The 17,236-nt window shown below is 59.9% G+C and overlaps 1 protein-coding gene across 1 annotated transcript in view; it reads left to right on the top strand.

The window, feature by feature from the left end:
* LOC120747836 (complement C3-like) overlaps positions 1-15,946 on the top strand; it is a 30,545-nt gene extending 14,599 nt beyond the window's left edge. Inside the window, exons 13-22 of the mRNA XM_040053878.1 lie at positions 46-240; positions 1,548-1,709; positions 4,801-4,930; positions 5,462-5,533; positions 7,403-7,603; positions 10,406-10,520; positions 11,818-11,903; positions 14,146-14,285; positions 14,464-14,676; positions 15,791-15,946. Of these exons, the coding sequence (XP_039909812.1) occupies positions 46-240; positions 1,548-1,709; positions 4,801-4,930; positions 5,462-5,533; positions 7,403-7,603; positions 10,406-10,520; positions 11,818-11,903; positions 14,146-14,285; positions 14,464-14,676; positions 15,791-15,946 (1,470 nt within the window). The remainder of the gene's footprint in view (positions 1-45; positions 241-1,547; positions 1,710-4,800; positions 4,931-5,461; positions 5,534-7,402; positions 7,604-10,405; positions 10,521-11,817; positions 11,904-14,145; positions 14,286-14,463; positions 14,677-15,790) is intronic.
* Positions 15,947-17,236: the final 1,290 nt, after the last annotated feature.

The raw sequence follows: 17,236 nt of genomic DNA, 5'->3' as shown, positions 1-17,236 counted from the left end.
ACAGGGGCCTTTTTCTGGCTTCACCCTCCCCAACGTTCCCCGCAGGTCATGAGCAAGGGCCGCATCCTCCGCGCCGGCCGGCAGCGGCACGAGCCCGGCCAGAGCCTGGTGACCGTCACGCTGCCCGTGACGCCCGAGCTCATCCCCTCCTTCCGCGTCGTGGCCTACTACTTCGTGCCGCCCGGCGAGATCGTGGCCGACTCCGTCTGGGTGGACGTCAAGGACACCTGCATGGGCACGGTGGGTGGCTCCGAGCCGGGGGTGGGGGTCTCGGAGACCCTTGGGTGGGCCTTGGAGGTGGATGGAGTGAGTGGTCCTCGAGGTGACCCTTGAGGGGGGCCTGGGAGGTCCTTGAGGTGGCTTGGGTGGCTCTTGAGGGACCTGGGGGGGTGTTTGAGGGACCTGGGGGGGTGTTTGAGGGACCTGGGGGGCTCTTGAGGGACTTCTGGAAGGGTTTGGGAGGGCCTTGAGGGTCTTGAGGGGTCCTTGAGGGGTCTAGGAGATCCTTGAGGTGGCTTGGGTGGCTCTTGAGGGACCTGGGGGGCTCTTGAGGGACCTGGGGGGGTGTTTGAGGGACCTGGGGGGCCCTTGAGGGACTTTTGGAATGGTTTGGGGGCCCTTGAGGGTCTTAGGAGGTCCTTGAGGGGTTTGGGAGGTTCTCTGAGGGGCTTGGGTGGCCTTGAGGGACCTGGAGGACTTTTGAGGGGCTTAGGGGACCCTTGAGTGACCTAGGGGCCTTCTGAGGGACTTTTGGAAGGGTTTGGGAGGGCCTTGAGGGTCTTGAGGGGTCTTTGAGGGGTCTAGGAGATCCTTGAGGTGGCTTGGGTGGCTCTTGAGGGATCAGGGGGGCTCTTGAGGGACCTGGGGGGGTGTTTGAGGGACTTTTGGAAGGGTTTGGGAGGGCCCTTGAGGGTCTTGAGAGTTCCTTGGGAGGTTCTCTGAGGGGCTTGGGTGGTCTTGAGGGACCTGGGGGCCTCTTGGGGGACTTTTGGAAGGGTTTGGGAGCCCTTGAGGGTCTTGAGGGGTCCTTGAGGAGTTTGGGAGATCCTCTGAGGGACTTGAGTGGCCTTGAGGGACCTGGAGGGCTTTTGAGGGACTTGAGGGACCATTGAGTGACCTAGGGGCCTTCTGAGGGACTTTTGGAAGGGTTTGGGGGGCCCTTGAGGGTCTTAGGAGGTCCTTGAGGAGTTTGGGAGATCCTCTGAGGGGCTTGGGTGTCCTTGAGGGACCTGGGGGTGCTTTTGAGGGACTTGAGGGACTTTTGGAAGCATTTGGGGGCCCTTGAAGTTGTTTTTGGGAGGGTTTGAGGGGACATTGAGGGACCTGGGTGGCCCCTGGTGGGGATTCGGTGTCACTGAGGAGCTCGGACATCCCTCGGGTGGCCCCGGTGGCCCTGGTGACCCAGTGACAGCCCAGACACGAAGCCCATGGCCACCAACTGCCCCTGGAGGTCCGGCCTCGCCGTCCCCCCCGTGGTGGCGGGGTGGGGACAGAGGTGGCCTTCTGGGGACATCCTGGGGACGTCACCCGCTCCGTGTCGGCGGCAGCTGGTGGTGAAGGGGGCGACGGAAGGTGACAACCGCGTCCACGAGCCGGGGACGCCGATGAGGCTGCGCATCGAGGGCGACCACAAGTCCCACGTGGGGCTGGTGGCCGTGGACAAGGGCGTCTTCGTCCTCAGCAAGAAGAACAGGCTCACCCAGAGCAGGGTGGGTGGCCCTGTCCTCGGTGTCCCCAAGGGGTGGCCGTGGCCGTCGTGGGCGTCCCCAGTGTCCTTGGGTGGTGGCCATCAACAGCTGTCCCTGTCGCCGCTGTCCCCTGGTGGTGACCGTCAGGATTGTCCCTGCTGTCCCCTGGTGGTGACCATCATGGTTGTCCCTGTCCCCTGTCCTTGGGTGGTGGCTGTCACTTTGTCCCTGTCCCCGCTGTCCCCTGGTGGTGACCATCATGGTTCTTCCTGTCCCCTGTCCCTGGGTAGTGGCTGACACTTTGTCCCTGTCCCCGCTGTCCCCTGGTGGTGGTCATCATGGTTGTCCCTGTCCCCTGTCCCTGGTGGTGGCTGTCACAATTGTTCCTGTCCCTGCTGTCCCCTGATGGTGGCCGTCAGGATTGTCCCTGTCCCCTGTCCCTGGGTGGTGGCTGTCACTTTGTCCCTGTCCCCTCTGTCCCCTGGTGATGGCCGTCAGGATTGTCCCTGTCCCCACTGTCCCCTGGTGGTGGCTGACACTTTGTCCCTGTCCCTGCTGTCCCCTGATGGTGGCCGTCATGGTTGTCCCTGTCCCCTGTCCCTGGGTGGTGACTGTCACAATTGTTCCTGTCCCTGCTGTCCCCTGATGGTGGCCGTCATGGTTGTCCCTGTCCCCTGTCCCTGTTGGTGACCATCACAGCCGACCCTGTCCCCACTGTCCCCTGGTGGTGACCATCATGGTTCCCCCTGTCCCCTGTCCCCTGTCCCCTGGGTGGTGGCCTTGCACAAGGAGGGTCTTTGTCCTCAGCGAGAACAAACTCACCCTGGTCAGGGGGGGTGGCCCTGTCCTCAATGTCCCCAAGGGGTGGCGGTGGCCGTCACGGCTGTCCCCATCATCCCTGGGTGGTGGCGGTGGCCGTCACAGCTGTCCCCATCATCTCTGGATGGTGGCAGTGGCCATCACAGCTGTCCCCATCATCCCTGGATGGTGGCAGTGGCCGTCACAGCTGTCACAGCTGTCCCTGGGTGGTGGCAGTGGCCATCACAGCTGTCCCTGCTGTCCCTGGATGGTGGCAGTGGCCATCACAGCTGTCCCCATCATCCCTGGATGGTGGCAGTGGCCATCACAGCTGTCCCCATCATCCCTGGATGGTGGCGGTGGCTGTCACAGCTGTCACAGCTGTCCCTGGGTGGTGGCAGTGGCCGTCACAGCTGTCCCCATCATCCCTGGATGGTGGCAGTGGCCGTCACAGCTGTCCCTGCTGTCCCTGGGTGGTGGCGGTGGCCGTCACAGCTGTCACAGCTGTCCCTGGATGGTGGCAGTGGCCGTCACAGCTGTCCCCATCATCCCTGGGTGGTGGCAGTGGCTGTCACAGCTGTCACAGCTGTCCCTGGGTGGTGGCAGTGGCTGTCACAGCTGTCACAGCTGTCCCTGGGTGGTGGCAGTGGCTGTCACAGCTGTCACAGCTGTCCCTGGGTGGTGGCAGTGGCTGTCACAGCTGTCACAGCTGTCCCTGGATGGTGGCAGTGGCCATCACAGCTGTCACAGCTGTCCCTGGGTGGTGGCAGTGGCCATCACAGCTGTCACAGCTGTCCCTGGATGGTGGCAGTGGCTGTCACAACTGTCCCTGTCCCCATCATCCCTGGGTGGTGGCAGTGGCTGTCACAGCTGTCACAGCTGTCCCTGGGTGGTGGCAGTGGCCATCACAGCTGTCACAGCTGTCCCTGGATGGTGGCGGTGGCCATCACAGCTGTCCCTACTGTCCCTGGATGGTGGCAGTGGCCATCACAGCTGTCCCTGGATGGTGGCAGTGGCCGTCACAGCTGTCACAGCTGTCCCTGGGTGGTGGCAGTGGCCGTCACAGCTGTCCCTGGATGGTGGCAGTGGCCGTCACAGCTGTCACAGCTGTCCCTGGGTGGTGGCAGTGGCCGTCACAGCTGTCCCCACTGTCCCTGGATGGTGGCAGTGGCCGTCACAGCTGTCCCTGCTGTCCCTGGATGGTGGCAGTGGCTGTCACAGCTGCCACAGCTGTCCCTGGATGGTGGCAGTGGCCGTCACAGCTGTCACAGCTGTCCCTGGGTGGTGGCAGTGGCCGTCACAGCTGTCCCCATCATCCCTGGCTGGTGGCAGTGGCTGTCACAGCTGTCACAGCTGTCCCTGGGTGGTGGCAGTGGCCGTCACAGCTGTCACAGCTGTCCCTGGGTGGTGGCAGTGGCCGTCACAGCTGTCACAGCTGTCCCTGGATGGTGGCAGTGGCCATCACAGCTGTCACAGCTGTCCCTGGGTGGTGGCAGTGGCTGTCACAGCTGTCACAGCTGTCCCTGGGTGGTGGCGGTGCCTGTCACAGCTGTCACAGCTGTCCCTGGGTGGTGGCAGTGGCCATCACAGCTGTCCCTACTGTCCCTGGATGGTGGCAGTGGCTATCACAGCTGTCTCTGCTGTCCCTGGGTGGTGGCAGTGGCTGTCACAGCTGTCCCTGCTGTCCCTGCGTGGTGGCAGTGGCCATCACAGCTGTCACAGCTGTCCCTGGGTGGTGGCAGTGGCCATCACAGCTGTCCCTACTGTCCCTGGATGGTGGCAGTGGCTATCACAGCTGTCTCTGCTGTCCCTGGGTGGTGGCAGTGGCTGTCACAGCTGTCCCTGCTGTCCCTGCGTGGTGGCAGTGGCCATCACAGCTGTCACAGCTGTCCCTGGGTGGTGGCAGTGGCCATCACAGCTGTCACAGCTGTCCCTGGGTGGTGGCAGTGGCCGTCACAGCTGTCACAGCTGTCCCTGGATGGTGGCAGTGGCCGTCACAGCTGTCCCCATCATCCCTGGATGGTGGCAGTGGCTGTCACAACTGTCTTGTTGTCCCTGGATGGTGGCAGTGGCCGTCACAGCTGTCACAGCTGTCCCTGGGTGGTGGCAGTGGCTGTCACAGCTGTCCCTGCTGTCCCTGGGTGGTGGCGGTGGCCGTCACAGCTGTCACAGCTGTCCCTGGGTGGTGGCGGTGGCCGTCACAGCTGTCCCCATCATCCCTGGGTGGTGGCAGTGGCCGTCACAGCTGTCACAGCTGTCCCTGGGTGGTGACGGTGGCCGTCACAGCTGTCACAGCTGTCCCCCGTGGGCGCAGGTTTGGGACACGGTGGAGAGAGGTGACATCGGCTGCACGCCGGGCAGTGGCAGGGACAACGTCGGGGTCTTCGCGGACGCTGGCCTGAGCCTGGCCACCAATGTCCAGGTGTCCACCCCGCAGCGGTCAGGTAGGACCTGGGACAGATGAGGTGGCACCTCGGGGACAGGGGGTGGCACCTCGGGGACAGAGGAGGTGACACCTTGGAAATGGGGGAGGTGACATTTAGGGATGGGGAGGTGACACCTCAAGGATGGAGAAGGTGGCACTTCAAGCATGTGGCACCTCAGGGACAGGGGAGGTGACACTTTGGGGACGAGGAGGTGACATCTCAGGGACAGAGGAGGTGACACTGTAAGGATGTGATGACACCCGGAGGACGGGGATGGTGACAGCTCCATGTGGCAGTGTGACACCTCATGGGTGGGAGAGGTGACACTTCGGGCAAGTGACACCTTGGGGATGGGGAGGTGACACCTTGGGAGTGTGACGTTCCAAGCATGTGGCAGTGTGACACCTGTGGGTGGGAGAGGTGACACCTGTGGGGTGGGAGAGGTGACACCTCAGGGGTGGGAGAGGTGACACCTCAGGGGTGGGGCATCTTTGGGATGTGACACCTGGGACACCGCGGGGTCCTGACCGGTGTCCCCTGTGTCCCCAGAGGTCCTGTGTCCCCAGCCTGCCAAACGCAAGCGCCGCTCGCTGGCACTCGCCGAGTACAAGGGCACCAAGGGTAGGTGGCACTGGGGTGGCCCTTGTCCCTTGTCCCTTGTCCCTTGTCCCTTGTCCCTTGTCCCCAGGAACGCTGCGGTGTCCTGAGCCCTTGGGGGTCACCAGGGTGTCCCTGAGGCTGCCAAAGTGTCCCATGTCCCTGAAGGACACCAGCGTCCCATGTCCCTGAAGATGCTGAGGTGTCCTGTGTCCTTGAGGGACATCAGTGTCCCTTGTCCCACAGCATCCCAAAGGCCACCACAGTGTCCTACGTCCCTGAGGGCCACCAGAGTGTCCTGTGTCCCAGTCGATACCGGTGTCCCATGTCCCAAAGGCCACCAGAGTGTCCCATGTCCCTGAGGGCCACCAGGGTGTCCCATATCCCAAAGGCCACCAGAGTGTCCTGTGTCCCAGTCAATACTGGTGTCCCATGTCCCAAGTGCCACCAGAGTGTCCCTGAGAGCCACTAGATTTTCCCATATCCCAAAGAGCCACCAGAGCATCCCACACCCCTGATGTCCTCATTCCTGAGAGCCACCAGAGCGTCCCACACCCCTGAGGTCCCCATTCCCAAGTGTCATCAGAATGTCCCACACTCCCAAGAGCCACCAGAATGTCCCCACAGTCCTGATGTCCCCATTCCCAAGCGCCACCAGAATGTCCCACATCCCCGAGAGCCACCACAGTGTCCCACAACCCTGAGATCCCCACACCTCCAAGAGCCACCAGTGTCCCACACCCCGGATGTCCCCATTCCCAAGAGCCACCAGTGTCCCACACCCCGGATGTCCCCATTCCCAAAGAGCCACCAGAGTGTCCCACACCCCCAAGTGCCACCAGAGTGTCCCACACCCCCGATGTCCCCATTCCCAAGAGCCACCACAGCATCCCACTCCCCAGATATCCCCATTCCCAAGTGCCACCAGAGTGTCCCACACCTTCGAGAGCCACCAGAGTGTCCCACACCCCCAATGTCCCCATTCCCAAAGAGCCACCAGAGTGTCCCACACTCCGGATGTCCCCATTCCCAAGTGCCACCAGAGTGTCCCACACCCCTGAGATCCCCACACCTCCAAGAGGCACCAGATGTCCCACACCCCCAATGTCCCCATTCCTGAGAGCCACCAGAGTGTCCCACACCCCCAAGTGCCACCAGAGTGTCCCACACCCCCGATGTCCCCATTCCCAAGAGCCACCAGTGTCCCACACCCCGGATGTCCCCATTCCCAAGTGCCACCAGGGTGTCCCACACCCCCAATGTCCCCATTCCTGAGAGCCGCCAGAGTGTCCCACACCCCCAAGTGCCACCAGTGTCCCACACTCCGGATGTCAACGTATCCCAAAAAGCCACCACAGTGTCCTACACACCTGATGTCCCCATTCCCAAGTGCCACCAGTGTGTCCCACACCCCCAAGAGCCACCAGTGTCCCACATCCCAGATGTCCCCATTCCCAAAGAGCCACCAGAGTGTCCCACACCCCGGATGTCCCCATTCCCAAGAGCCACCAGAGTGTCCCACACCCCGGATGTCCCCATTCCCAAGAGCCACCAGAGTGTCCCACACCCCGGATGTCCCCATTCCCGAGAGCCACCACAGTGTCCCACACCCCGGATGTCCCCATTCCCAAGAGCCACCACAGTGTCCCACACCCCCAAGTGCCACCAGTGTGTCCCACACCCCGGATGTCCCCGTTCCCGAGAGCCACCACAGTGTCCCACACCCCCAAGTGCCACCAGAGTGTCCCACACCCCGGATGTCCCCATTCCCAAGTGCCACCAGTGTCCCACACCCCCAAGAGCCACCAGAGTGTCCCACACCCCGGATGTCCCCGTTCCCGAGCGCCGCCGGCGCCGGTCCCAGCCGTGTCCCCGTGTCCCGGTGTCCGGCAGCGGCCGAGTACTCGGACAAGCTGGAGCGGAAGTGCTGCGAGGACGGGATGAAGGACAACCCGATGGGACACAGCTGCCAGAAGAGGACCGAGTACATCCAGGAGGGCGAGTCCTGCGTCCGCGCCTTCCTCGACTGCTGCACGTACATCAAGGCCAAGCGGGACCAGCAGAACATGTCGCCCAGCACCGGGCTGGCCAGAAGCAAGTGCTGGGCCGTGGTGGGGCGGGAGAAGGTCGGGGGAGGTCGGGGGAACCTCGGGTGGAGCTTGGGTGAAGGTTGGGAGGGTCATGGATGGGGTTTGGGTGTTCTTTGGTGAACCTCGGGTGAAGTCGAGGTGTTTTTCTTGAGCAAAGCTTGGGTGAAGGTTGGATGTTCCTTGGGTGTTCCTTGGGTGTTCCTCGGTGAAGGTCAGGTGAACCTTGGGCGTTCCTTGGCCTTTCCTTGGACTTTCCTTAGGAGAAGGTCAGGTGAACCTCAAGCTCTCCTTGGGTGTTCCTCAGGTGGAGATTGGGTGAAGGTTGGCAGAGTCCTGGATGGGTTTTGGGTGTTCCTTGGTGAACTTTGGTTGAACATCGGATGTTCCTTGGGTGTTCCTTGGTGAACCTCAGGTGAACCTTGGGTGTTCCTTGGACTTTCCTTAGGGGAAGGTCAGGTGAACCTCAGGCTCTCCTTGGGTGTTCCTCAGGTGGAGCTTGGGTGAAGGTTGGGAGGGTCAGGGATGGGTTTTGGGTGTTCCTTGGTGAGCCTCGGGTGAAGTCGAGGTGTTTTTCTTGAGCAAAGCTTGGGTGAAGGTTGGATGTTCCTTGAGTGTTCCTTGGTGAACCTCAAGCTCTCCTTGGGTGTTCCTCAGGTGGAGCTTGGGTGAAGGTTGGCAGGGCCCTGGATGGGTCTTGGGTGTTCCTTGGTGAACTTTGGTTGAACATCGGATGTTCCTTGGGTGTTCCTTGGTGAACCTCAGGAGAACCTTGGGTGTTCCTTGGGTGTTCCTTGGTGAGCCTCGGGTGAAGTCGAGGCGTTTTTCTTGAGCAAAGCTCGGGTGAAGGTCGGAGGTTCCTTGGATGTTCCTTGAGTGTTCCTTGGTGAACCTTGGGCGTTCCTTGGCCTTTCCTTGGACTTTCCTTAGGGGAAGGTCTGATGAACCTCAGGCTCTCCTTGGGTGTTCCTCAGGTGGAGCTTGGGTGAAGGTTGGGAGGGTCATGGATGGGGTTTGGGTGTTCCTTGGTGAGCCTCGGGTGAAGCTGAGGCGTCTTCCTTGAGCCAAAATGTCAGGAGAACCTTGGGTGTTGCTTGGACATTCCTTGGACTTTCCTTAGGGGAAGGTCAGGTGAACCTCAGGCACTCCTTGGGTGTTCTTCAGGTGGAGCTTGGGAGTGTCTTGGGTGGGTTTTGGATGTTCCTTGGTGAACTTTGGTTGAACATCGGATGTTCCTTGAGTGTTCCTTGGGTGTTCCTTGGTGAAGGTCAGGAGAACCTTGGGCGTTCCTTGGCCTTTCCTTGGACTTTCCTTAGTGGAAGGTCAGGTGAACCTCAAGCTCTCCTTGGGTGTTCCTCAGGTGGAGCTTGGGTGAAGGTTGGCAGGGTCATGGATGGGGTTTGGGTGTTCCTTGGTGAACCTCGGGTGAAGTCGAGGCGTTTTTCTTGAGCAAAGCTCAGGTGAAGGTCGGATGTTCCTTGGGTGTTCCTTGGTGAAGGTCAGGTGAACCTTGGATGGTCCTTGGCCTTTCCTTGGACTTTCCTTAGGAGAAGGTCTGATGAACCTCAAGCTCTCCTTGGTTGTTGCTCAGGTGGAGCTTGGGTGAAGGTTGGCAGGGCCCTGGATGGGTTTTGGGTGTTCCTTGGTGAACTTTGGTTGAACATCGGATCTTCCTTGAGTGTTCCTTGGTGAACCTCAGGTGAACCTTGGGTGTTCCTTGGACTTTCCTTAGGAGAAGGTCAAGTGAACCTCAAGCTCTCCTTGGGTGTTCCTCAGGTGGAGCATGGGTGAAGGTTGGCAGGGTCATGGATAGGGTTTGGGTGTTCTTTGGTGAACCTTGGGTGAAGTTGAGGCCTTTTTCTTGAGCAAAGCTCAGGTGAAGGTCGGATGTTCCTTGAGTGTTCCTTGGTGAAGGTCAGGAGAACCTTGGGTGTTGCTTGCACATTCCTTGGACTTTCCTTAGGGGAAGGTCAGGTGAACCTCAGGCGCTCCTTGGGTGTTCCTCAGGTGGAGATTGGGTGAAGGTTGGGAGGGTCATGGATGGGGTTTGGGTGTTCCTTGGTGAGCCTCGGGTGAAGTCGAGGCGTTTTTCTTGAGCAAAGCTTGGATGAAGGTCGGATGTTCCTTGGGTGTTCCTTGGTGAAGGTCAGGTGAACCTTGGGTGTTCCTTGGCCTTTCCTTGGACATTCCTTGGGTGAAGGTCAGGTGAACCTCGGGCGCTCCTTGGGTGTTCCTCAGGTGGAGCTTGGGTGAAGGTTGTGACCGTCTTGGGTGGGTTTGGGTCATTCCTCAGGCGAAGGTCAGGTGACCCTCGGGCATTCCTTGGACAGCCCTTGGATGAACATTGGGCAATGCTCGAGTGGCAGTTGGGTGGCCTTACTTGGGCAAGACAAGAGGTGGCACCGGGTGGCACTGGGTGTCACTGGGTGACACTGGGTGACACTGTGGTGACACTGGATGGCACTGGGTGGCACTGGGTGGCACTGGGTGACACTGGGTGGCACTGGGTGGCACTGTGGTGGCACTGAGGTGGCACTGAGGTGGTGCTGGGGTGACACTGGGTGACACTGGGTGGTACTGGGTGACACTGTGGTGACTCTGGGTGACACTGGGTGGCAGTGGGTGGCACTGTGGTGGCACTGGATGGCACTGGGTGACACTGTGGTGACTCTGGGTGACGCTGGGTGGCAGTGGGTGGCACTGTGGTGGCACTGAGGTGGCACTGAGGTGGCGCTGGGGTGATACCGGCTCCACTCAGGGCTCGCAGCCCTGAGTCCACGTTCGAGAGGGCCGATGCCACCACCCCCAGGCCAGGAGGAGGACGATCTCTTCTCGCCGGACTCGGACATCGTCTCCAGGAGCCTCTTCCCCGAGAGCTGGATGTGGCAGGTGGAGCAGCTGACGGAGCCACCCAACGAGCTGGGGTGAGCCAGGACCTCCTGTCCCACCACCCTCCCACCCCACCCCACGGCCCAGCCTGGGCCTGGCCGCCCTGTCCCCGTCCGGCTCGGACGTCTCTGGAGGCCAGAGGTGGTCGCACCAAATCCAGAGGTCACCTCTAACCTCCTGGTCCATCCTCAGGACTTCTTGGTCCACTCAGGGGTCATCTCCAAGCTCCTGGCCCTGCCTGGGGTGGGGATCTGTGGGTCTGGGACATCTGTGGGGATGAGGGAGGTCCAGCTGTGGGTTTGGGACATCTTTGGGCGCCAGGGAAGTCCAGCTGTGGGTCTGAGAACATCTGTGGGGACCAGAAAGTTCCAGCTGTGGGTCTGAGAACATCTGTGGGGACCAGAAAGTTCCAGCTGTGGGTCTGAGAACATCTGTGGGGACCAGAAAGTTCCAGCTGTGGTTTTGGGACCTCTCTGGGGATGAGAGAGGTCCCACTGTGGGTCTGGGACATCTCTGGGGATGAGAGAGGTCCCGCTGTGGGTCTGGAGCATCTGTGGGGACCACGAAGTCCCACTGTGGCCTTATGACATCTGTGGGCACCAGGGAAGTCCAGCTGTGGGTTTGGGACATCTCTGGGGACCAGGGAAGTCCAGCTGTGGGTCTGAGAACATCTGTGGGGACCAGAAAGTTCCAGCTGTGGTTTTGGGACCTCTCTGGGGACCAGGGAAGTCCAGCTGTGGGTCTGAGAACATCTGTGGAGATGAGAGAGGTCCCACTGTGGGTCTGGGGCATCTTTGGGGACCACGAAGTCCCACTATGGGTTTGGGACATCTGTGGGGACCAGTAAGTTCCAGCTGTGGGTTTGGGACCTCTGTGGGCTTCAGGAAAGTCCAGCTGTGGGTTTGGGACATCTTTGGGGACCAGGGAGGTCCCATTGTGGGTCTGGAACATCTGTAGGGACCAGGAGAACCCAGTTGTGGGTCTGGGATCTCTCTGGGGACCAGGAAAGTCCAACTGTGGGTTTGGAACATCTTTGGGGACCAGGAGAATCCCACTGTGGATTTGGGACATCTCTGGGGATGAGAGAGGTCCAGCTGTGGGTCTGGAACATCTCTGGGGACCCGGAGAACCCCGCTGTGGGTCTGCGACCTCTTTGGGGACCAGGAAAGTCCCAGCTGTGGGTCTGGAACATCTCTGGGGACATGGAGAACCCCGCTGTGGGTCTGGGACCTCTCTGGGGACCGTGGAAGTCCCGTGGTGACTCCCCCTGAGCCTGGCCGGGGGTGGGCCGTGACCCCCCTGGTGACTCCCGTCCCCTCCTGTCCGCTCCAGGGTGTCGGCCAAGACGCTGCCCGTGTACCTGAAGGACTCCATCACCACCTGGGAGGTCCTGGCCGTCAGCCTCTCGCCCTCCAAAGGTACCGGGTCGTGGAGGATGAGGAGGTTCCTGGGGTCAGCAGAAGGTCCCCGGACCTTGTGGGGGATCCCTGGGACCTGAAGGGTCTCCTGAAGCCTGGAGGGCTTGGCTGGGATTTGAGGGATCCCCAAAATCTGAGGGGGAGGTGTCCCAAAGCTTGGCGGCCGTCCTTGGGATTTGCGGGGTCTCCCTGGGACTTGGATCTCCTAACCACTGGGAGAATTCCGTGGGATTCAAGGGATCTCCTGAACTTTGGGAGAATTCCGTGGGATTCAAGGGATCTCCTAAACTTTGGGAGAATTCCGTGGGATTCAAGGGATCTCCTAACCACTGGGAGAATTCCGTGGGATTCAAGGGATCTCCTAACCACTGGGAGAATTCTGTGGGATTCAAGGGATCTCCTAACCACTGGGAGAATTCTGTGGGATTCAAGGGGTCTCCTGAACTTTGGGAGAATTCCATGGGATTCAAGGGGTCTTCTGAACTTTGGGAGAATTCCGTGGGATTCAAGGGGTCTCCTAAACTTGGGAGAATTCCGTGGGATTCAAGGGATCTTCTGAACTTTGGGAGAATTCCATGGGATTCAAGGGATCTCCTAAACTTTGGGACAATTCCGTGGGATTCAAGGGATCTCCTAAACATTGGGAGAATTCCGTGGGATTCAAGGGATCTCCTAAACTTGGGAGAATTCTGTGGGATTCAAGGGATCTCCTAAACTTTGGGAGAATTCTGTGGGATTCAAGGGATCTCCTAAACTTTGGGAGAATTCCGTGGGATTCAAGGGATCTCCTAAACTTTGGGAGAATTCCGTGGGATTCAAGGGATCTCCTAAACTTTGGGAGAATTCCGTGGGATTCAAGGGATCTCCTAAACTTTGGGAGAATTCCGTGGGATTCAAGGGATCTCCTAAACTTTGGGAGAATTCCGTGGGATTCAAGGGATCTCCTGAACTTTGGGAGAATTCCATGGGATTCAAGGGATCTCCTAAACTTTGGGAGAATTCTGTGGGATTCAAGGGATCTCCTAAACTTTGGGAGAATTCTGTGGGATTCAAGGGATCTTCTGAACTTTGGGAGAATTCTGTGGGATTCAAGGGATCTCCTAACCACTGGGAGAATTCCGTGGGATTCAAGGAGTCTCCTAAACATTGGGAGAATTCTGTGGGATTCAAGGGATCTTCTGAACTTTGGGAGAATTCTGTGGGATTCAAGGGGTCTCCTAAACTTTGGGAGAATTCTGTGGGATTCAAGGGATCTTCTAAATTTTGGGAGAATTCCATGGGATTCAAGGGATCTTCTGAACTTTGGGAGAGCTCTCTGGGGTTTGATGGATCCCCTAAAGCTTGGGAAAATCCTTGGGATTCAAAGAACCTTTTAAACCTTGGGAAGACTCCAGGGTCTTGACGGATCTCCTAAACCTTGGGATAGATCCCACAGTTCTTGATGGATCCCCTAAACCTTGGGAGAACTCTGGGATCGTGATGGATCTCCTAAACCTTGAGAGGATTCCACAGTCCTTGATGGATCTCCTAAACCTTGGGATAGATCCCACAGTTCTTGATGGATTCCCTAAACCTGGGGAAAGACTCTGTGGGTCTTGATGGATCCCCCAAACCCTGGGAGGATCCCACAGTTCTTGATGGATCTCCTAAAGCTTGGGAGGATCCCATAGCTCTCGAAGGATCTCCTAAACCTTGGGAAGACTCTGTGGGTCTTGAGGGATCTCCTAAACCTTGGGAGGATCCCACAGTTCTTGATGGATCCCTTAAACCTTGGGAGAACTCTGGGATCTTGATGGATCCCCTAAACCCTGTGAGGATCCCAAAGTTCTTGACGGATCTCCTAAACTTTGGGAGGATCCTGCAATTCTTGACGGATCTCCTAAACCTTGGGAACACTCTGGGGTCTTGACAGATCCCCCAAACCTTGGGAACACTCTGGGGTCTTGATGGATCCCCCAAACCTTGGGAACACTCTGGGGTCTTGATGGATCCCCCAAACCTTGGGAACACTCTGGGGTCTTGATGGATCTCCTAAACCTTGGGAACACTCTGGGATCTCAATGGATCCCCCAAACCTTGGGAACCCTCTGGGATCTCGACGGATCTCCTAAACCTCCTGAGGCCTCCCTGGACTTTCCGGAGACCTCTGAAGGCCTCGGGTCCACCTTTGGGGAGGACACCAGGCGCCCCCCCAAACCCCAAACCCCAAACCCCCAAACCCCCCCGGTGTCCCCGCCCCCAGGGCTGTGCGTGGCCGACCCCTACGAGATCACGGTGATGAAGGACTTCTTCATCGACCTGCGCCTGCCCTACTCGGTGGTGAGGAACGAGCAGGTGGAGATCCGCGCCATCCTCTACAACTACTGGCTGCGCGACATCACGGTCGGTCGGGGACGAACGTTATCATTTTTTGGGGGGGGGAGTGGAGGACATCACGACCCCACCCCACCGGGTGTGACCAACCCCACCCCACCGGGTGTGACCAACCCCACCCCACCGGGTGTGACCAACCCCACCCCACCGGGTGTGACCAACCCCACCTCGCCTGTCCCCGGCCCAGGTGCGCGTGGAGCTGGTCCACAACCCGGACCTGTGCAGCCCGTCCACGGCCAGGCAGCGCTACCAGCAGGTGCTGCGCATGAAGGCCGAGTCCTCGCGCACCGTGTCCTTCGTCATCGTCCCCCTCAAGCTGGGGCTGCTGGACGTCGAGGTCAAGGCCGCCGTCCGCAACCAGTACGTGGGCGACGGCGTCAAGAAGAAGCTGCGAGTGGTGGTGAGCCTCCGTTCCTCGAGGTGGCCTCTCTCGGCGGCGGTGTCACCTCCCGGCGGCGTCCCCGAGGGGTCGGCGTGCGGCCGGTGGGGTTTGAGGTCTTTGTTGGCGGGATGTTTTCGTTCGGTGTCTTGGTGGGTGATCTGGGTGAGGTCAGGCCGACCACAGGTGTGACCGAGGGCCTGGGCACCTGTGCAGGTGACACCAAGCTGGGTCTCCTGGGGGTGGGGGGGGCTCTGCAGAGGGACCTGGGCAGGCTGGGGACAGGGGACAAACACAAGGAGACCGAGCGCCAGGTCCTGCGCTTGGGCCACAGCAACCCCCAGGAGTGACCAGAGAGAAAGGGTCCTGGTGGCACTGGTGGACATCAGGGGACACTGATGGACCTGGTGGCACTGGTGGACATCAGGGGACACTGATGAACCTGGTGGCACTGGTGGACATCAGGGGACACTGATGAACCTGGTGACCCTGATGGACATCAGACTGGGTGTGGCACTGATGGACATCAGGTGACACTGATGGACAGCAGGCTGGACAGTGATGGACATCAGACTGGACAGAAAAGGACCTGGTGGCACTGGTGGACATCAGGGGACACTGATGGACATCAGGCTGGACAGTGGCCAGGCAGAAAGGGACCTGGTGGCACTGGTGGACATCAGGTGGCACTGATGGACCTGGTGGCACTGATGGACAGCAGGGGACACTGATGGACATGGTGACACTGATGGACATCAGACTGGGTGTGGCACTGATGGACATCAGGTGACAATGATGGACCTGGTGGCACTGATGGACAGCAGGGGACACTGATGGACATGGTGGCACTGATGGACATCAGACTGGGTGTGGCACTGATGGACATCAGGTGACAATGATGGACCTGGTGGCACTGATGGACAGCAGGGGACACTGATGGACCTGATGGCATTGATGGACCTGGTGGCACTGGTGGACATCAGGGGACACTGATGGACCTGGTGACACTGATGGACATCAGGCTAGACAGTGCCCAGGCAGAAAGGGACCTGGTGGCACTGATGGACAGCAGGCTGGGTGGTGGCACTGGTGGACGTCAGGGGACACTGATGGACCTGGTGGCACTGGTGGACAGCACGTGACAATGATGGACCTGGTGACCCTGATGGACAGGAAGCTGGACAGTGATGGACATCAGGCCGGACAGCAGCCAGGCAGAAAGGGACCTGGTGGCACTGATGGACATCAGGTGGCACTAGTGGACCTGGTGGCACTGGTGGACATCAGGTGACAATGATGGACCTGGTGGCACTGATGGACAGCAGGCTGGACAGTGATGGACAGCAGACTGGACAGAAAAGGACCTGGTGGCACTGATGGACAGCAGGTGGCACTGATGGACCTGGTGACCCTGATGGACATCAGACTGGGTGGTGGCACTGATGGACATCAGGTGGCACTGATGGACCTGGTGACCCTGATGGACATCAGACTGGGTGTGGCACTGATGGACATCAGGTGACACTGATGGACCTGGTGGCACTGGTGGACAGCAGGTGACACTGATGGACCTGGTGGCACTGATGGACATCAGACTGGGTGTGGCACTGATGGACATCAGGTGACAAAGATGGACCTGGTGGCGCTGATGGACAGGAAGCTGGACAGTGATGGACATCAGGCTGGACAGCAGCCAGGCAGAAAGGGACCTGGTGGCACTGGTGGACATCAGGTGGCACTAGTGGACCTGGTGGCACTGATGGACATCAGACTGGGTGGTGGCACTGATGGACATCAGGTGGCACTAGTGGACCTGGTGGCCCTGATGGACAGCAGGTGACACTGATGGACCTGGTGGCACTGATGGACATCAGGTGGCACTAGTGGACCTGGTGGCACTGATGGACCGCAAGCTGGACAGTGGCCATTAGTGTGCCCAGGTGGCCCAAGATGGCCAGTGGCACCTGGCCTGGATCAGGAACGGTGTGGCCACCAGGAGCAGGGCAGGGATTGTCCTCCCGTGCTGGACACGGGTGAGGCCACACCTCCAGCGCCGTGTCCATCTCTGGACCTCCCAGTTCGGGATGGACACGGAGGGGCCGGAGCGTGGCCAGAGAAGGGTGTGGAGCACCAGTCCAGTGAGGAGCACTGGGATGTCTATCCTGGAGAAGACGAGGCTCAGGGGAGACCCCACCGCTCTCCACAGGAGGGTCCGGCCAGGTGTGGGTCGGGCTCTTCTCCTGGATGACCACCAACAGGACAGGGCCTGAAGCTGGAGAGGTTTAGGCTGGACGTTAGGGAGAAGTTCTTCTCAAAGGGTGGTCAGGTGCTGGAAGGCCCAGGTGGAGTCACCGTCCCCGGAGCCGTTTGGGTCTGGGTCACAGGCTGGGCTCAGGATGATCTCAAAGGTCTTCTCCACCCTGGGTCGGTTCTGTGGTTCATCCCGGGATGGAGCGTTGTCCCCCTCAGGACACCTGTGTCACCGGGGGTACTGGTTTATACTGGGAGGGGTTGGGATGGGGAGGACCCCAGACCCTGCCCCACCCTCAGCGGGACCCTGCCCCACAGCCCGAGGGGATGC

This window comes from Hirundo rustica, unplaced genomic scaffold (genome assembly GCF_015227805.2).
Source record: "Hirundo rustica isolate bHirRus1 unplaced genomic scaffold, bHirRus1.pri.v3 scaffold_218_arrow_ctg1, whole genome shotgun sequence".
NCBI classification, from domain to species: Eukaryota; Metazoa; Chordata; class Aves; order Passeriformes; family Hirundinidae; genus Hirundo; species Hirundo rustica.
Note: the sequence above shows the minus strand (reverse complement) of the source record. Positions and strands in the feature narration are given on the sequence as shown.